The sequence below is a fragment of the Zingiber officinale genome, chromosome 1B (genome assembly GCF_018446385.1).
Source record: "Zingiber officinale cultivar Zhangliang chromosome 1B, Zo_v1.1, whole genome shotgun sequence".
Lineage (NCBI taxonomy): Eukaryota > Viridiplantae > Streptophyta > Magnoliopsida > Zingiberales > Zingiberaceae > Zingiber > Zingiber officinale.
The window spans coordinates 91,943,809-91,963,594 of record NC_055986.1 but is presented as its reverse complement, the minus strand read 5'-3'; the positions used below and the strand labels follow the sequence as shown (position 1 = coordinate 91,963,594).

Genomic DNA, 19,786 nt, shown 5'->3' with positions numbered 1-19,786 from the left:
AAAAAGAAAAAGGAGGAAGAAGAAGAAGATCGATGGACGAGAGGAACGCCGGAAAGACGGGGAGAAGTCATCGATTTTTTATTGATAACTATATGCATCCATTCCATGGTCGTTTGACGATGAGCGATGCTTGTGGATCACCCGTGGCGGAGCAGCATGATGTTAGGCGGTCATGATACCGCCACACGGTCACGTTACCGTCAGCGTCAACCGCGGTCGCTTTTTAACGCCATCGTCATCGAAATTTTAGGGGAAATTGAAATGGCGACGACGTTTCCTCCTCCGCTCAACGTCGTCCTCCTCCTCGTCATCGCCACCGATTCAACGACGCACTATCCGTCCCCTTCAGCTCCTCCCTCTCGCTCTCCTTGGATTTCTCCCCTTTCCCTCCTCCCCCTCCGCCGCACTTTCCTGGGGATTTGGCGCGGGCTCTCGTGGCTAAGCACGGGTGGGATCCGGAGGCGAAGGTCAGGATCGCCAAGGTCTCCTTTGGGCAGAGGTACGGGTTCCGCCTCCGGGTCGGACGGAGGGAATCGAGTGGCGGAAGGTGTACGGCGCGCGGTTGTTGAGCTTGCGTCGGATTTGATCGCCGGCGATGGGATCTCGAGGTTCAGGCCGGCCGTAGGGGAGCTGGAATTGTTGCGGCCGCTCGAATTGAGAGTTGCAAGTGGTGGTGGAGTTGGGGATCGGACGTCACCTCATTCGGCTGAAGTAAATTTTCGACCTATAAAAAAAAAAATGATAATTCCAGTTAATTTCATTAATTATTTCTAGGGTGATCGATCTGGTCCCACAGAAGTTTTTCATCGACCACCAGAGTAAATCGGGAAGCGCATGCGGTGGCCAACCCAGAAGCCCAACATCCTTTAATTACGCCTTCCATTTGGAGGAAAAATTTCTACAAATACGTCATAGCTAGTTTAAACCACGAGTACCTGGGAGACAACATGAATATCCTACCGCGACACCATAATCCCAGGGATGAAATTATAAATAGGATGCGCTTCCGATTTATCATAGTAGCAATAAACAAATTTCAGGATAGTCCATCAGAATAATTGAATTTATTATTTTTTTAATGGCTTTTAATTCATTCTCTCAGGGTAATAAGTTGATTAAATCATGAGATATTATCATATTAGATCATGGGTCGAAATTCGATTTATCTTGGTGGTCGCTAGAAATATTATGTGAGGACAAATTGATTATCTTAGGGCTAATTTTTTTTTTGTTGGCCTTTAACTCGTTCTCACAGGGCGATGAAATGATTAAGACATAAGGTGTTATCACATTAGGCTATGAGATTAAAATTCAACGTGTTCGAATATGTCTTCCTCTATAATTGACTTCCTCTGTGTTAGCATAGAGACGGATTAGCGAGGACGTTGAGACAAGTGAATCACCTTTTACCACATTTGTTGGCCTTTAACTCATCATTAGAGATTAAACTAACATGTCTTGATTGTAAGTATCCCGTGGTAGTTTTGATGTGATTAATCAAGTCAAGTTAGGTCATGTTATGTTTTGATATCCTTGTGTCTAAGTGTGCAGAAACTTAGGAGCACAAGAAGTTGAGTGAAATACACAACTAGCGAGAAGGACGGAACGGGAGAGAGTCGACGGGATCGGTGCGTCTGAGGGACGAGGCGCTGCGAAAGAGTACGCTGGCAGACGAGAAGGAGACGTGTCGTGTTTCCGAGGAACAAGAAGCCGAAGCGGAAGGTTGCTCGAGAAGTCTGGAAAATGAGTTCGGGTGAACCCTATTTCGGATGACCGAAATCACCCAAGCCAGCGGAGCTGACATGGAAGACCCGGAGGAAAAGTCAACCAAAGGTTGACTGTGCTCCGGGTGCCCGCACTGCCGGGATCCAAGGCGCCCCAGGTTCGCTCCCTGGTCGAGCCGGTTCAGCCCAGTCCGGGCACCCGGAGCGGGTCCAGGCGCCCCAGAAACTTTATCAAAATGTCAGCTGTCGTGATCCATTACAGCGAGGATAAAATTTTATCCCCTTTCAGGCACTTGGAACCCTTCCAGGGGCATCAATCAAGGCTATAAATACAGTTCTGATCTCAGAAGCTCGAACAACACTTGTAATTGATCCTAATTGAGTTTAACTTTGTAGTTGTGAGTTTTAACTGCTATAAAAGGCTTCTTCACCTGAAGAAGACATTAGTGAGCTTTCAAACGTCTTAGATTAGTAATCCCCTAATTACAAACCAAGTAAATTGTTATGTCACTTTTTCTTGTCTATTAATTAGTTTCTTTTTATACAGGTGCTTTATTTCTAAAGTTCCGAGAAAGCTGTTTATTTTTATTGTGCAGGGCTATTCACTGCCTCTAGTCAGCAACCAAGGGACCAACAAGTGATATCAGAGTGAGAACGTTTCAGAAGGACTAACCACTGACCGAAGTACAAGAGATGGTCGGACCGAATATCTATCCACCAAATTTCGAGGGGGAATTTGCGAACTGGAAGAAAAAGATGGAGGTATTCTTTAAGATAGATTTTGATTTATTATTAATTATGAAATTTGGTTTTGTAGCACCAGAGGACAAAGAAGAATATCAATGGACGAAAAAGGAGCAAGCCAACTTCGTGGCAAACGGCAAAGCAGAGTTTCATCTGTTTAGCGTTTTACCATCTCAAGAAGTCAACCGGATCGAAGCCTACAAGTCAGCCAAGGAGCTCTGGGAGAAATTCCTAAAACTACATGAAGGAACCTCGGAGGCAAAACTAGCGAGATGGGATTTACTCCGGAACAAGATCAGCAACCTCCGATTAAAAGAAGGCGAAACCGTTACACACCTTCACTGAAGGATCAAGGAACTCATCACCAGACTCACATATCTCGAAGCAAAGGTAACCAACCAAGATTTGCTAAGGTACGCGCTTAACGTCTTTCCTAGGACTTCTGAATGGGTATCCTTAGTAGATGCTTATTACATCTTTAAGGATATAGAGGTAAGTACTTTAGAAGAGTTATTTTCTATATTTGAAATTCATGAAACTAGATGTACAGATCTAAAGAAGGAGCCCAAGCACAACATTGCCTTAAAAGTAAAAATGGATGAACCAGAATCCTAAACGTCCCTCGACGATAACGAAACTGCATTCATGGTAAGGAAATTTAAAAAATTATTTAAAACTAATAAATTTAATCAAGGATAGGAAACAGAAGAAAAAGAAAAGTAAGATACTACCACTGCAATGAAGAATGACACGTGAAAGATAATTGCCCTAAATTAAAGAGCAAGGACAAGGACAAGAGCAAGGACAAAAGATCAGTCCAGACAAAGCATTGAAATCTAAAGACGACGTGGGACAAAACGACGTCCGAGTCAGATATCAAAGTCATTGTCGAACTTGCGCTAGTGTAAATCACCAAGAAGATGAAGACGGAGCAAGTTCATCTGAAATGAGTATCGAGAGCATCGATGAAGGGGAAGCAACATCAGAAGAAAACATCACTTCAGGTGTAGCTTCAGATTACGGAATCAACAAGATAAGTCATGTACGATCTCTACCTCCTAATAAGTTATTTCAGTTTATAAAAATATTATCAAAAAATACCTGTAAATTAAAAAAAGAAAATGAAGAGTTAAAATTAAACTTGGCAACATCTTGTCGACTAGAGGATTTCGACAAGATAAAAATTGAAAACAAGAAATTAAAAATAGAAAGAAAACATAAAGAATTCTGCATGTTCAAATATAACCATTTCTAATTTCAAAAATTATTAAGGACTAAACTGACATTTAAATATCATAAGAGTCAAATCAGAAAATTATCAACAAAATATATCTCTAAAAAATTTTTGATTAACCCAATTAGAAAAAACGTATATTGGGTTCCAAAATCATGCTTAAATTGAAAAATCATTATGCATATTTTATTTTTAATTTGATTTCATATTCTTACTTATAATTATCAAATAAATTATTCTATATAATTTCGGTTAGAAATTAATTAAAATTAAATTTTTTTTTCAAGAAAGAGAATTTCATTACTCATCTATAAAAAAATTCAAATTTTTTGACCGTTGTATTATTTTTCTATAAATTTTTTTAAAAAAAATCATATTCTTTCGATTTAAAAATATTTACCAGTGCTATTTTTTGTAAAATTTATTTTTCTATTAAACTTTATCTTTTTCTCTAGCTAAGAAAATTTTCAGAAAATTTTTCTGAAAATTTTTGGTCATTGGTGAATTTTCTATGAATTATTTATCCAAACAAAATTTTTTAATATTAAAATTTTTTGAAAATTTAATTCTTTAAAATTTATTTTTTCTAGAAAATTACTTACTATTATACATTCTCAAAAAATATTTCACGGTTTTTCTAGGTTAATAACTATTTTTTTAATTTTTTAAAAATATGTATTTATACCGAAAAGAATTTATTTTTACTTAAAATAATTTTAATCTTTTGTGAAAAATTTTATATCTACGGTTCCCGATCCATCCTTTCTTCTCTGTTGTTTGTAAATATTTTCATATTTCTCTCTATCAACTGGTGTCGAACTCCTTTCGGTTGTTGTGCGGAGTTGTCGTTCTATTCCGCCTACACGACATTCCTCTTACTCCTCGACTCTTCCACTATTTCTATTACCCTAAATTGTCCGAGCCGGGGATTTTTCTCTTCCAAGCCCGAGTGGGCCTAGTCTTCTTTGACAAGATGTCATCCTCCAACAAGCATTGGAAGGACTACTACTTCTTTGTTTGCTTTCCCGAGCGACTGGACTTTTTGACCAGCTGGCAATTAAAGGTGTCGAACCCTCCTGAGCTCAAGAAATATAAGAGTCGATCGGACTACCTCCATGTAGCTTCCAGCTTGGCCAACCAGGAATATCGTATCCTCAAGTTGTTGTTGGAGGGTGTCCTCTACATGTTCGTCCTGAGCCCGATCCGCACAAGGCTTCCGTCCAGCCTAGGTATGCTATGTCTTTTCCCCAACCTTTGAATGTAACTGATTTTTCCTCCTTCTGTGCAGCTCAAATTATATTGCGAGCGTGTCTGACCGGTAAGTGTAAGCTTGCGAATGCATACATTAATGTTGCGGTCGTGGCTGAGCTGGAGAGTCGCAGCTTGCAACCAGTTGGCTCCCACAAAGATCCGCTCGAAGAGAGCACAGGAGCCCCAGCTCAAGGAAATGAAGAAGTAGCTAGTCGTACAGTTGGTGGTAAAGCGGTTGGCGCAGTGAATCCTTCGCCTGAACAGCTTCTGATGATTCTGGTCAATGAGACCTCGGAATTGGCTTCTTCTGGGGAGTCGTTGATAAGCCGAAAGAGGCACCGCGCGGATATTGTCGCCCGATCCACCTCCTCCACTATACAGACTCCAACCAGGACCAGCCCATGTCTTCCATCCGAGCGGGGTGAAACCTCCACACCCGCGCCCGAGCAAGCGACGATCGTCCCACATACTTCACTTTCATCCGATCGGACGTCGTCTTTGTCCGAGTTGCCACAAGGAACAATCTGTGCACCGACGATTGCTTTCATACCACCTCCACCTCTGCTAAAGGCTCAGAAGTCTTACATCCGATCGACGTCAACATCTCAATCGACCGGCAGAGCAACTTTAGCCCCGTCTGCTCTGAGTGACCAACGACATATAACGTCGGTCATTCATCTTCCTACAGATGAGTGGTGCGACTCTGACAACGCTGAATCCCGAGCCCCGAAGTACCAAATAATTATCTAGGGGTCGGTCACACAGATATGGGCCGACGCCCGAGCCTATACGACAGTCACGCCTCTAGGAGCGCTCGCTGATAGTCATACCCAGATGTCCACTGGGGTAAGTATTTTACTTGTATGTTCTTATTTGTCACCGGTCAGCCCTAATAATTTTTTTTACTTCCTCGCAGTATTGAGTAGAAAACCTGGTCATGTGCTAAAGACTCGCCTTTTTGGAGTAAAATATTAAACAGTTGCACGCCCCAAGCGGTCAGTCAGCGACTTCTCAGGCGCGGCTGGAGTAAATGAGCGCTGAGATGGCTCAATTAAGGGCTGATATGAGTAAGAGCTCCGAGCAGCTCGAGGCGGAGAAGAGCAAAGGCGGTGAGTAGGCTGCTCAATTGGCTCGGCTTGATAAACAGGTCAGCTCCTTCAAGTCCAAGCTTAACTTGGTCAACACCAGGAAGCTCCGGGCCATCGAGGACTTGGAGATCAAAAAGAAGGAGTGTCAGGTGCTGACTCAAAACCTGGAGAATGTGGAGGCCTCGCTAAACGCCGAGAGGGAGAGTAGGTCAGCCGAACACTCCGCCACGAAGACCAAACTAGACGCCAAAGATGAAGAGCGGGCCAAGTTGAAGGAAAAGCTGGAGTCAGCCTGTCGACCTATCTGAACTTCTTGCCAGCTATCTGGTCGACCCGTCGACCTAGCTGAGCTTCTCACCAGCTATTCGGTCAGCCCGTCGACCAAGCTGAATTTCTCCTGCACACTCAGTTAAAGTGTTAGATCACAACAAAACTAACTTAATCTACTTTGTCATTCATCAAAATCTGAGTTAGACCGTTAGTACTAATTGTACCACCAATCTCTCCCTTTTTGATGCAATGACAACCTAGGAGATACCACTTGGAGTAGGTTTTTACTTGGTTCGAAGCCTTCGGCGACTCCTACTCCAAGGCCCAAGTTTTGCAGACCTATTGATGGACAATCTACTAAAAATCTCTTCCGGTACCCCCGGAAGAGAGAGTCGAGTACACAAGAATTAGGTTAAGTGCAACAAATTGCACTTACCCTTTTATAGAAATTAGGTACAAAAAAAATAACTATTACCAACACTCTTAAAGGAATGAAAATGATGCACTTTGTGTTGATGTCTGTTTATCGAGCGCGATCAGAACTTCTCTCGGATCAGTCGTCAGGCTCAGCAACTTCTTGGTAGTGTCGTAGCAGCAACAGGAAGCAGTCGGAGGCTTAAAGGTGCGTGCAATAGCTCGTATGTGGTTAATGTCTCAAAGCCTCCTCGAATAAGCCTTATAAAGGGCTTGGAAGGCACATTCCAAAGGCCTTGAAGGCGCCTCCAATGGGATAAAAATTTATCTCGACTTCGCTGCACCTTATCTACGAATCGATCAAAATTTATCTTGTGGAAGGTGTCTTTTATAGCCATGGAAGGCGCCTTCTATGAACAGTACTGAGGCGCCTTCCATAGTCATAGAAGGTGTCTTCTATGAATAGTACCGAGGCGCCTTCCATAACCATGGAAGGCGCCTTCGGGCACTGTTCACCCGAAGGCCATTTTCTTCCTTTTGTCCTGCAAAACAATATTAGTTCACTAACCCTGCAAGACATATGTTAGGACAAATAAACAAATAATAAAAAGAGTAATTAGTTCATGTTCTCCCAGAACCAGGAACTAGTCAAGGTCTCAGTTTAGGGATCCTAAATGGTCCTAGACTGGAACGACGCTTAATGTCCCCAATTGGGACGCGTCCTCACAATCACTCTCCTCCAGTGACTTACCTTCACTTACCATTTGTCAGACATCTGGTCAGCTCATCGACTAGTCTAGACTTCGTGCCAGCTATCATGTCAGCCCGTCGACCTAGTTGGGCTTTGTGCCAGATATCAGGTCAGCCTGTCGACCTATCTGGACTTCTTGCCAACTATTTGGTCGGCCCGTCGACCTATCTGGGCTTCTCACTAGCTATCCGGTCGACCCGTCGACCTAGCTAGATTCCTCCTGCACACTCAGTTAAAGTGTTAGATCACAACAAAACTAATTTAACTTACTTTGTCATTCATCAAAATCTGAGTTAGACCATTAGTGCTAACCGCAACAACATCTTCCTCCCGTGTCGACGGTTCGTTTTGCTCGGCGACGCATCGAGTGGTACTTCGATTGTTCCAAAGCTGAGGTTGATGGTGGCGTGGTTTGGGCGTTGTCCTTTCTCCCTCCCTTCTAGCAGTTGATCAACGCCTTTGTCATCGACCAGGTGATGGTGATCGATGGCGATATCCCCGCAGGACTGGCCTGCTAGCTGCCAGGTTATGCAGTCTCGGGTGTTATGCGTCGCCGACTAGCGGAAGGAGTAGAACATCGGCGTCCACACCTTGCCTTTCGCAACCTTTGGACGAGTGGCCGCCACATGCTGTACAGCATGTGTCCTAGGCTCGTGTGGCGGGGCTCCTCCTGATCGAGGCCCCTTGAGAGGTTGATGGTTGTTCGACCGATGTTGTTCAAATACTCCTGCAAGCTCGATATGCGTCTCCTTCTTCCTTGCCGGCTAAGCTTCTTCCACGTTAATGTATTCGTTGGCCTTCTTTTGTAGGTGGCCAAAGTCCCTTGGCGGCCTTCGAATGAGCGACCGAAAGAACTCTCCTTCAATGAATCCTTGGGTGACGGCGTTTACCAACACGTCCAAGGAGACTGTCAGGATGTCCATCGCCACTTGATTGAAGCACTGAATATAGGTCATTAATGCTTCTCGGGGCCCCTGTTTCAGTGAGAATAGATTTACACTCATCTTCTGATGACGGTGACTGCTAGCAAAGTGATGCAGGAAGATCGCTCGGAAGTCCTTGAAACCGCGGATCGAGCCGCTCGGCAACCGTTTAAACCAACGTTGAGTCGATCCAGATAGCGTGATGAGGAAGACTCGACATTTCACCCCATCTGTGTACTGGTGAAATGTGGCCGCGTTATCAAACTTGGCCAAGTGGTCGTCAGGATCGGTCACTCCATTATATTCTTCGATCGTCAATGGAGTGCAATGCTTCGACAGAGGGTTGTTTAGAATCCCCTCCGAAAACTGTTGATTAACTCATTCAGGTGAATCATCCTCTATAGGTGCCTTCCTTTTCCTTGCGTCTCAAGTGGGTGCCTAATCCGAGGATAATCCCCGATCTCTTTCTGCTCGGCTCCTCTCTTCCGTGGAGTCCATAATGACGCTTGGTGGAATGGGACCGGCGCATGAGGGACTTCCCCATACGTGCCGATCGACCTCTTGTTTGGTTCCCGAATGTCTCGATCCCGTCACTCAGCCTAGCGGCCTACTGCGGAGTTTGCAGGCTCTTGCACTTGACATTCAGATAATACCTGCTGGCGCTCTGCCACCGCCTGTTGTTGCTGTTGTTCCACTATCTTCGCTGCTCGGGCCTATATCAGCGTGTCAAGTTCCTCTTGTGTCAGCGTCACCGTTGTGATTCGTCCAGTGTCTTCCATCTTCTCGTTTGGATGTAGGCTACATTCCCACAAATAACGCCAAAATGATCATGTCCAAGAGCGTGAAGTTGGAAAGTCGGGGAGGTGGTAGTTCCGCTGACTGGATGAAGACCTCACTCCTATCTACAAAACAAACCAAATCAGGAAAGGGGTCCCTGGCGTTAACCCTCCAACGCTCAAGTTAGAAACAGAAGGAGAGGAATCAAAAATAATAGGGGCAGAGATCAAAACTTGTCTTTCTTCATACCTATCATACTCTTTTATACCTGTTTTAGTGACCCTTCATATGCCCTTGTTTAATGATATTAATTGCAAACAGAAGGTATTTTTGTCTTGACTTCTCTACATTCAATGATAGATGCAGTGTTCTCTTTTATTTTCTCTTCCCCTTATGATGTATCTGTTTTTTCCTCTTTTATTATACCAGTTCATTATTCATTGTCAATGGCATACCCTGAGCTAGACGGGTGGCTCGCTCGGCCCGCTCTACTACCGATTGGGTTGACTAGACGTTTCCTCCAGATGGCCGATCGGACAGTGGTTCCTCAGATCGGCCTATGTAGCCCCTCTCGCTTGGGCGACGCGGTTGAGCCTCTGAGCCCTGACATTGACCATTTTAACTTTGACCTCCACCGTGGTCGTTGACCCGTGCCAGATGGGCTCCGCCTTACCGCACAATCACCGTAGTAGTTTTGATGTGATCAACCAAATCAAGTTAGGTCCTGTTGTGTTTTCATATTCTTATGTCTAAGTGTGCAGGAACTTAAGAGCATAGGAAGTCAAGCGAAAGACACAGCTAGCGAGAAGGACGACATGGAAGAGAGTCGATGGGCTCGGTGCGTCCGAGGGACGAGGTGCTGCGAAAGAGTACGTTGGCGAACGAAAAGGAGGCGCGCGACGTTTCCAAGGGACGAGAAGCCGAAGCGGGAGGTTGCTCGAGAAGGTCAAAAAATGAATTTGGGTGAACTCTATTCCGAATGGCCAAAATCATCCAAGTGAGCGGAGCTAGAGCGAAAGACCCGAAGGAAAAGTAAACCAGAGGTTGACTGTGCTCCGAGCGCCCGAAGCTATTCCGGGCGCCCGAACCTAGGACGCCGCAGACTCGTGCCCTGATCAAGCCGGTTTAGCCCGCTTTGGGTGCAAGTGTCCGGACCAGAAACTTTATCGAAATATCAGTTGTCGCGATCCATTGCGACGAGGATAAAATTTTATCTCCCTCCAGTTGCCTAGAACCCTTCCAAGTATCCCGATCAGGGCTATAAATACAGCTCTGATCCCAGAAGTTAAAAACAACACTTGTAATTGATCCTAATTGAATTTAGCTTTATAGTTGTGAACTTTGACTGTTGTAAGAGACTTCTCCACCTGAAGGAGACATTAGTGAGCTTTCAAACGTCTTGGATTAACAATCCCCTAGTTGCAAAGTAAGTAAATTATTATACCTCTTTTTCTTATCTACTAATCAATGTCTTTTTATACAATTACTTTATTTCTAAAGTTTTGAGAAAAATATTTATTTTTATTATGTAGAATTATTCATCCCTCTCTAGCATGTAGCCAAGGGGCCATGCTCAGTCAACTAGCTTAAACTGCTTAAGTTCAAGCTAAGTTCATTTACTTTTCTTGTGTCTTCACTCCCTCTCCCACTTCCCTCCTATCCATCCAAGGAAACAAGCCATTTTTGCTTTCTGCTTTTTAGCTCACTTTGAAGCCCAGTGGACCAAGGGGAGTTTACTTTGCTTCAAAGTTGAACTGAATCATGGTTCTAATCAAATTGCGGTTGCAGCTCGAAAGTGATAACAGAAATGACGATAAGAGTTTGGAAGAGCCATCGGCCTGGAAACAGAAACCCACCGGAAACAGAAACCCAAGGCTGAACAAGTCTGGCTGGAGATAACAGCAAGAATGGCGGATGGAAGGCAGCTGAAACCTGTGCTTGTCAAAAGGCTAAAGAAACCTTTTATTATCAAGGATGGATTATGTTTCTTGAGTAGTTTGTTGAATGTTTCGTTCACAAAACTGCCCTCTTTCATGGTACCGCCTGAGGCCTTGACATTGGATGTCAAGCCGTAGGAGGAAGATGTACAGTTTGTTGTATTTTATAATCTTTTTCCGTTTGACTAGTTTTTGAAATCTTTAAAAGGAATGGAAATGAATGCATATAATGTAGTCTGTTTTGTATGTGGCAAGAAGAGGTTGCAGTTCGTTGGACGAGCGTATTCGTCTTTTACTACCAAGAAGAAGGGGTTGCAGTTGTCCTTCGGGGTGGGGCGGGACGGTGCGGTGATTAAAGGACGAGATATTATCACATAAAATTTTAGGATTGAAACTTAGCGTGTCTCAACATGTCTCCTTTCATATCTTGCCACCTGCACTAATGACTAATAATCATTCATGATTTACCTTCTCCGTATTAACCTAAGGATGAATTGATAAAAATATTAGGAGCAAACAAATCATCATTTATCGTATTAGGATGTTCCGTTTTGTTCATAGTTTTAACTCTGATACTTCTGTATTTGTTTTTTTAATAATCAGTATTCCTAAAGGTGAACTGCTCAGCTCCCATCAAATTTAAAGTACGAGCAGCTCTGACTGCAATACATAGGATGCTACTTTGATTTTTTTTTAAATAAAAAAAAAATCTTTGACAATTCTAATAATTAGAGTTGGTTTTTACCCTTTCCATTCCAATCTCACATGGATTGCCTGTTGTAACCAGACCACTTGATTTCATCTACCCGAACTCACTCCGGCTTGCTTGACCTACCCGATGCCTTCGATATTATAGGCCAACTCAGTTAGTCCAACAATTAAATCCTATTGGCTAACTGGATCATTCGACCCACGTCTCCTACCCAATCTGCTTGGCCTATTAAGTCGTCCATCCTAACCCACTTGATCTGTTTGACCAATTTGACGCCTTCGCCTTTTGATTTTTCTAACACATTCACATGACCAACCTAGACCAATGGCAATATAATTAATTGGATTTATCATAGAGACCAATAGCGCTCAACCCACCATCTCTACCAAATTTGCCCGACCTATAGATTCATCCATCTTAATTCTCACAACTTACCTGACCTATCTAGTGCCTTTGACACGAGTCAACTTTCTATGATCAGCTTGACCAATGGCCTCGGCCTACCAAATCAAACTTGCATGACTCGCCCTAGCCATACTCATCTAACCCATTCATCTTATTCCACTCTATTTTATTTTTAGTTTTTACTTATTTTGGCTTGTTTGATCCGGATTGTTTTGACCTGCTAAACTTGTTCATCCTGCCTCCATCTAACTCATCGAGAATATGTATTTCAAAGGAAATAGAATTTAATAGCAATAGATATTCCGAACAAGGAATAGTAATTTCATGAGATTTAATATTTTAAATTTATTTCAACAACCAAACATAAGAAATATTATTCCAAGGAAATTCATATGAGCAGTGTCTATTCTACAAACCAAATGTACTATAAAACAATTGCATAACATTTGTAACATGCATCAGAAAAAAGGGAATGTAAATAATGTTATCTCCTCAATTGTAACATGGAATATAGATACAACTTATCCAACAGAACCATACAAAATTCAATTCAATTCCGAATCAGTCTAAACTCTGTGCAAGCGAGATTTATAACTGGAATGACCAGGCTAAAGAAATGACAACTAGTGGTACTTTCAAGATGCAGTAACAATGCGTCGGAAATAGAATGACAACTAGTAGTATTTTTAAGATGCAGAAACAAAGAGTCAGAAATAAAACTCGCTACCGTAAGCGCTACCCCTTGTTTGCCAAGTCGCTCGAGCAAAACATTTGGCAGGTGAGCGTGCAGCAAATAATTATACTGGTCTATGGCAAGCAGAAAAAAGCTGCCAGCTGATGATGGCCATCACCAATGAAGAACTCAATTCAAAAGCCACTAGCTTTGGAGGTTGCCACCCTAGAGCCCTTCTTAGATAGCTGGGAAGTCCATAAAAAGTGTTTCAATGCGATTGTCCAATAAAAATTTGAACATTTTCAACCATTAATGCAACATGCAACTTGTTCCAAAATTTGAACTCTATTATAACTTTATAAGTAGGGTTCTAAATGAGTCGAGCCAAGACTTGCTTGATGGTGTTCGAGCTGCTCAGAATTAACGTAAATAAGGAGTTTACTAGTTTGCAACCTTCTTTTACACACACACATGCTGAATGAACATAAACAACCATCGAGCCAAGTAATGTTCTTATTCACCGCCCCAATTACAAGGAAAGGTGTACCAAGTCAGAAAGAATGCATAGTAATCTGTCATCACATTCAACATACAAAACACATTATCTACTTGAAAAAAGAAATAAAAAGTAATGTAACGTTAAGAATGTGTCAAATGTTTCACATATGACCAATTTTTCACTTTCATAATAATGAAGTATAATATAAACAGTGCCTGGTATTAGTGTAAAATATATAGCTTGGCATTCAACTTTCAAGAATGCAATTGCTCACAATTAATAACATATTATAATCCATATATGACATTAATTTAATCTTACAAGGAATTGATTCGACTATCTTCATTGTTTTTGAATGTGCAGACATTAATAATCGATAAAATTACGTTTTTAGTCATGTAACTTATACTTTTTTCAATTTTAATCCTGTTATGAGTAAATTTACATTTTTGGTCCTGTAACTTATAATATTTTTCAATTTCAGTCCTTTTTCCTCTAAAATTAAAATTTTTCAACAAAAAATGATGAGTTGTAAATTGAATTTGGGGATTTTGATTTTTTATGACCCATGTGCTTTTTATATTCCAACCACAAACTAGACATTTTTCGTTGAAAAATTTCAATTTTGAAGGAAAAATGACTGAAATTGGAAAATATTACAAGTTACATGACTAAGAACGTAAATTAACTCATAACAGGACTAAAATTGAAAAAGATACAAATTACAAGACTGAAAATGTAATTTTCTCTTAATAATCGCATTTTACGGCTGGTATCGCTAACATAATTTCCATATGTTTTTCTTGGCAAAACCATATTCATGCCCACCAAGTTATGGGTGAAATTTATAAAATAAGATCATAAACTATCTATTCTTTCAACTAAATTAAATTAAAATAAAAAGAAAAAAAAAAACTTAAGATGGCTATTAGAACTGTCAATTTGACTTTGCTTCGAAATATAGAAATAAGTATGCATAAAAAATGACACACTCAGTAGAGAGGGAAAGAACCTTGTGATAGATGGCATTGTTGCAAGAATACCAGCACACGCATAAATGATTGGTATCAAGGTTTTGGGCTTGTTCCTCCTGAGCCACATCAACGACCCAATTGCTGCGAGAGAGAGATTTAGTACCTGATAGAACAAAACAAAAGGAGTAAGACCACCGAGTTTAGTAAAATGATGTGGCATGTCTGGAGCAGGTGGAATTAGGAGAATGGAATCACTGTCCTATTTTGGATACTATCCTATGGAATAGTTGACCTGCTAAGTATAAAGAATCATCCATTCTTTTAAAAATAATCAAATGTGTACATCTCTGCTTTAACTATCCAGTCACTTCAATCTTCATTCTACTACTAAAACCGAATATATGGAACCAGTCATTCTATTGCTTTCCACCATTTTATTCATATCATGGGCATTTGACAAGTTGTGGTAGTTTTAATGGTAATATTAATATGTCTTGGACCTGAATACAGGACTCACAGCCAGATGACTACAAGTAGTACAGAGGTGGAATGTGGCTCTGTCGAGTCCGGCCATAGTGGAGACAGTCAGACTGAAGTGGAACTGGGACTGGTTGGGCTGGTCTGAGGTGGACATAGTTCAGCTAAGGTGGATGTGGCTCAACCAAGGTGGTCAATGGTTCTCTGAAGTGAGGCACTAAGTTGCTGAGAGGTGGAGTGTGGGTCAAGGTGTCTAGCTTAGCTTTAATGGAGGGAGATCAAATGCATAGTGTGAGTCAAGCTACGAAAGCCACACTCTACCAGTAGCTCTCAAAGGGCTCTACTAGGGCTGAAAAAGCTCTGTAAAAACTACACTTGTTATTATAGTGCCACCCTTAGAGGCCTTATTGAGAGAAGTGTCTTCTAATGATGTTTGGCCATGTGGCGGTTGTCGATGGGCATCCCTTTTCCCCAGAGATTGCCCTGCGTGTACACTATTATTCTCTGTGAGCCATACACATGTGAACCATCCAACAGGATCACTGCAGCAGTTACATGTTACCCACATCAGGTCTGATTCCATTTCATTACACCATACGAAGCAAACTTCATATCCTATTTGTAAACTGGAAAAGTTGATGGAACCACATCAGGATAAAAGACCTCATAGCAGAAAGTTTTATGACTACATGTTTATTATCCTTCAACAAAATTGATCCAAAGTCCTAACGAACGGAGCATGTCATAAAGTGAACAACATCAGATTAGATATTCCAGTTCTATAGTTCTGTATCAAGCTGACAATGAATATAGTAACTTTACAAAGATAAATAAGAAAACCATATATACCAGATCTGCATTTGCTTCAATGCCTTGAAATATATACTCCCATGTGAACTCTAATCCTCTAGCTCCCACCCAGAGAGGTACCAATCGGTGCAAAACGGAATCTGCAAAAGCCCAACCTGCAAATACAATAATTTCATATCCTCAGAACTACAACATGATTGAATTTATAAGTGAATCTAATGAGCTGTGTGGCATGAATAAATCTACAAGTGAAATTAGTGAATTAAGGGATAGTTGGAAGTACACAGATCACTATTATGATACAAACAATGAACTAGCACCGACAGCATAAAAGCTGTTCAGATAAAGATTTGGGTAAGTCATAGGTGAAAATTGCACTCAGGAATCTGTAAATCTAAACCCCATTTGTTAGAGGTGAAAAAAGAGTTTTTTGACTATTTTCTCTTTAACAGCAAAGAGGAAAGTGAATATAATTACATTAAAAGATAACAAGGTACTAAAATAAGCATATGTTAACATACTTGTAGTAGAGCTCAATGCAAGGATAGGTAGTTGAACCTAACTATTACAAACAGTCAAACATGATGTTTGAGTCTACTTGTATGCATATAGAGAATATCTTGAAGATTGACAGATAGTCATACTATAATCTAGTTTAAAGAAATTACAGGATTTATGGATTTAAATATATATAAACAAAAGCAAATCTAGAAGAGATGCTATAATTAAGAATAAACTTAGAAGAGAGGCAATAATTAAAAATAAATTCAAGTTTTGGTGATTGTAAGGGTGCTGAGGGAGTGAAAGGAAACTATTAATGGCAGTTTCTGTTTTATATTTTTGAAAGATGGCATTATCAAATAAAACTACTAACTTGATAACTATTAAATGGATAATAATAGTATTATAATGTGATATTTTTTATATGATAATATATAATGCTTTACTAATATAATTTTATCAGGAATTACTATTTATTATAATATAGGTGTTAAGAATCTAATATTAAGTGAAACATAGTATACATATTATTATGATTGATGATCAAAGGTGCCTTCCACGAAGTTAGTAAAGGCCTTGGAAGTTGTTTCCTGATTATCTCAGTTTTAAAGCCACTTTCACCATACACACACACTCACAGTCACACACTATAATAGAGGTCCTGGCCTTCGGCATTCCCTTTTCCTCTAAAGGTATCATCATTTATTATCTCATGTCCTTATGTGCAGAATTATTTGATTGTTCTTTTTGTTTTCTTGGTAATCTTCCATAACGAATCTGTTTCGCTAATTCTCACAATCCAGGATGTAAGTTTTTTTTATCATTTAATCCCAATACTAATTTTGACGGTTATAGTTCTCACAAAAACAAAAAATGCCAAAAATAACTAGAAGGCAACTGATTGCATTTACTCACCAAGACCAACAGCCTGGAACTTATGATTTTGAGAAATGTTTCTGTGAGTCAGCTGTGTCAATGCAAAATAAAGTCCAGCTACGTCTATAAACCCAATTAGTGCCTTGAGTAATTCCTAATTAATCACATTCAAACAAGGAATTAGTGACTACATCAAGGAAGTCCATGTCATATGCATTAACATGCAGCTGTGTGTTAAAGATATGAAATACACTCAAAAACCACCTGATAGGGATTGAAGCTGTCACTGTCAGATACTTCAAGAAATGTTGCCAGGCATATAAGCTGCATACAGATTAGCTTGAGTTTAGCATAGAAAAAGAATAACAGGAATACGACGTAGCTGTGGCAAGCTTCATTATAGTACTGACTACTGAGTGAAGAAACTTGATACAAACTAAGACAAATAACTATTCATTAAGGAAAAGGAATTAATAATGGTGAAAGACTGATAGTCATGAAGTTGCTTAGCCTTATGTAACCATAAGTAAACTAGTGATCAAAAGAATATGAGATTTGTAGGAAATATGAGATCACAATAACCAATGGAGACCAACAGTGGATGTCAAAGAAATTAAACTCAAATGCAACAAGAATTACTGACACTCTGAAAAATATGTTATCAGAAATGTCTAAATGGTTCTTCTGTATTGACTATAACACTCAGACAGTGGTTTGTTCTAGATTTACAATATGATGGACGAGCATAAAGTGAATAATCATAGAGGAATATTTGCTAGGAATACTAAAACAAAAGATGAGTTTTATAGCAACGATTCATAGGATCTTGGTATGAAGTACACTTGCCCCCAAGGCATAGCTGAGCTGGTCACGACAAGGTAGATTTACAGAATTGGTATGAAGTACACTTTGAAGGTTTTAGATTTTGAAAGATGTGAATTGGTGGGTCAACTTGGTTATCATTATGAATGGCTTTCATATGTCTTCAGAACTTAGAGGTCGTTTTGCTTTTTCAAAAACACCATAACTATAAATCAAATAATATTGACTAAATTTTTTTAAAAAAAAAAACTGTATAGGTATAATTATGTCAGGAGATTTAAGTTCACTTTAGTCACCTATCAACATGTTAACAAGTAACGGTACTAAATTTCACATACCTTTACTAAAGCAGTTCCTAGATAAACTATAGCAGCTTTGACACAAGTTCCAATTGTATCATACTCAGATCTGTATGAAGATAAATAGAAAAAGGCATAATTCATAACATGTAGGAGCATGCTGCAAAAAATAAAGTCACCATGAATGATGTGGCAACACTTCTATTTTATAGAAACCTGAGACCTCCATTTTCAATGAAAGCAAACGGCCATCATTGCATAACAAACAGTAAATATGTCAACGAGTTTATAAAAGAAGATAAAAAAAAAAAGGCAGCCCAGTGCACGAAACTCCCGCCATGCGGGGTCCCGGGGAAGGATCCATTGTACGCAGTCTTAGATCTAATTAATTGAAAATTAGCATAAAGTAGTATCTAATTCAGTCGCTTCAACTCCACATTAATAACATCATTCTATATTTCTATGACCAGAATGATGCTGCAGAAACGTCAAGTCTCATTCCCACATCTCAAATCTACATTGAAACAGCATGGCACATACCTTAACTGCCAAAAAAGACAATCTACCAAGTGCTTCAACTATTTAACAGATAACTAATCATTAAAAACCAAAGGACAGGAAAAAAAAAAACAGGCCAGATCGACTACCCTAGCTTGTGAAGAAAAAGGCTAATCCGTCAATTCGGCTTTTATAAGGAACAAACCAGCCCCATTCTCACAGAGGAAAGACATACTGGGATTCCTATACAACCTCTCACCTGTTTCGTCTCAAGTAGCCCAAAGAAGTTTAATTTTCCAGAGCGGAGAACAACCAAATCGAAAAACCGAACAAGTACAAAATTAAGTTTTTTTTAAAAAAAATCAAGCAGTAAAACCATAAATAGCTAAGAGTAGAGCAGATCTGAATCTTAGCGCAAACTACACCATTATAGTAATTCAATCGACGATGGATCCTAAGGTCATGGAGATTAAAAAAAAGGCAAAGAATTTGATGGTGAGGGAGGGAGAAAACGAAGCTTACAGAGGAGTAGCGGTGTAGTAGACGGCGTGAGGGCCGAAGGTGAGAAGGGCACAGTTCAAGAAGTGGAACAACGTCATCCTTCTCTCCTCCGCCCGCTGCTGCGCTTCGAGATGGCGAACCGAGCGATCGAGAAGACGACCTGCTTTATTTCTTTTTCGATCACTTAATGGGCCGTAAATTTTAATGGCCCATCCTTGATTTTATTTATTTGAGTAAGAAATTTGATTTATAGAAATAGCTAAATTATTTTTAAAATAATTATTATAAAAAATTTTCATGAAGCTAAATTAGTTATCTTCAAAATTAATCAGAATACTTTATACTAGTTAAAAAAATAAAAAATAAAAAGTGAACCATCATAGAGCTAAACAAATCTAATACATTGATGCGACATAACAAGACTTGGGGCAAACTAGGTAATTCATGCAACATAGAGAATCTATCATTATAAAAATTATTCCTAATATATTCTTTGAAATTTTTCCACAAATTATCAAAAAAAAAAAAAAATAGCTACCGAAAGCGGCATTCCATTTTATTCTATTAATTAAGATAAACCATAAATTAGCTTACAACAGACCATCAAATAATTAGAGAATAGAAAG

General features: G+C 40.1%; 2 protein-coding genes across 2 annotated transcripts; one reads left to right on the top strand and one right to left on the bottom strand.

The window, feature by feature from the left end:
• The first annotated feature begins 4 nt into the window (after positions 1–4).
• LOC121969738 lies at positions 5–11,249 on the top strand. Its single transcript, XM_042519967.1, has 2 exons — positions 5–711; positions 10,965–11,249. Exons 1-2 carry the CDS (start codon positions 127–129, stop codon positions 11,073–11,075), a joined length of 696 nt encoding a protein of 231 aa, XP_042375901.1. The 5' UTR covers positions 5–126; the 3' UTR covers positions 11,076–11,249.
• Positions 11,250–12,705: 1,456 nt separating this feature from the next.
• Positions 12,706–19,339, bottom strand: LOC121969718 (transmembrane protein 147-like). Its single transcript, XM_042519945.1, has 7 exons — positions 19,182–19,339; positions 18,201–18,270; positions 17,305–17,364; positions 17,080–17,194; positions 15,703–15,818; positions 14,415–14,539; positions 12,706–13,148 (listed from the first exon to the last, which is right to left on the bottom strand). The coding sequence occupies exons 1-7, from the start codon at positions 19,256–19,258 to the stop codon at positions 13,028–13,030; spliced, it is 684 nt and encodes a 227-aa protein (XP_042375879.1). The 5' UTR covers positions 19,259–19,339; the 3' UTR covers positions 12,706–13,027.
• Between the last annotated feature and the right edge of the window lie 447 nt (positions 19,340–19,786).

What these genes read in the sequence shown, in the direction of transcription:
- LOC121969738 (XM_042519967.1), top strand. Translation starts at nt 127, where the DNA reads ATGCTTGTGGATCACCCGTGGCGGAGCAGCATGATGTTAGGCGGTCAT. An exon ending in CGTCACCTCATTCGGCTGAA is followed by an intron (nt 712 to 10,964) that starts GTAAATTTTCGA and finishes TTGCGGTTGCAG; the next exon opens with CTCGAAAGTGATAACAGAAA.
- LOC121969718 (XM_042519945.1), bottom strand. Translation starts at nt 19,258, where the DNA reads ATGACGTTGTTCCACTTCTTGAACTGTGCCCTTCTCACCTTCGGCCCT. An exon ending in TACTACACCGCTACTCCTCT is followed by an intron (nt 18,271 to 19,181) that starts GTAAGCTTCGTT and finishes ATCTTCATACAG; the next exon opens with ATCTGAGTATGATACAATTG. An exon ending in TTGAAGCAAATGCAGATCTG is followed by an intron (nt 14,540 to 15,702) that starts GTATATATGGTT and finishes TTGTTCTATCAG; the next exon opens with GTACTAAATCTCTCTCTCGC.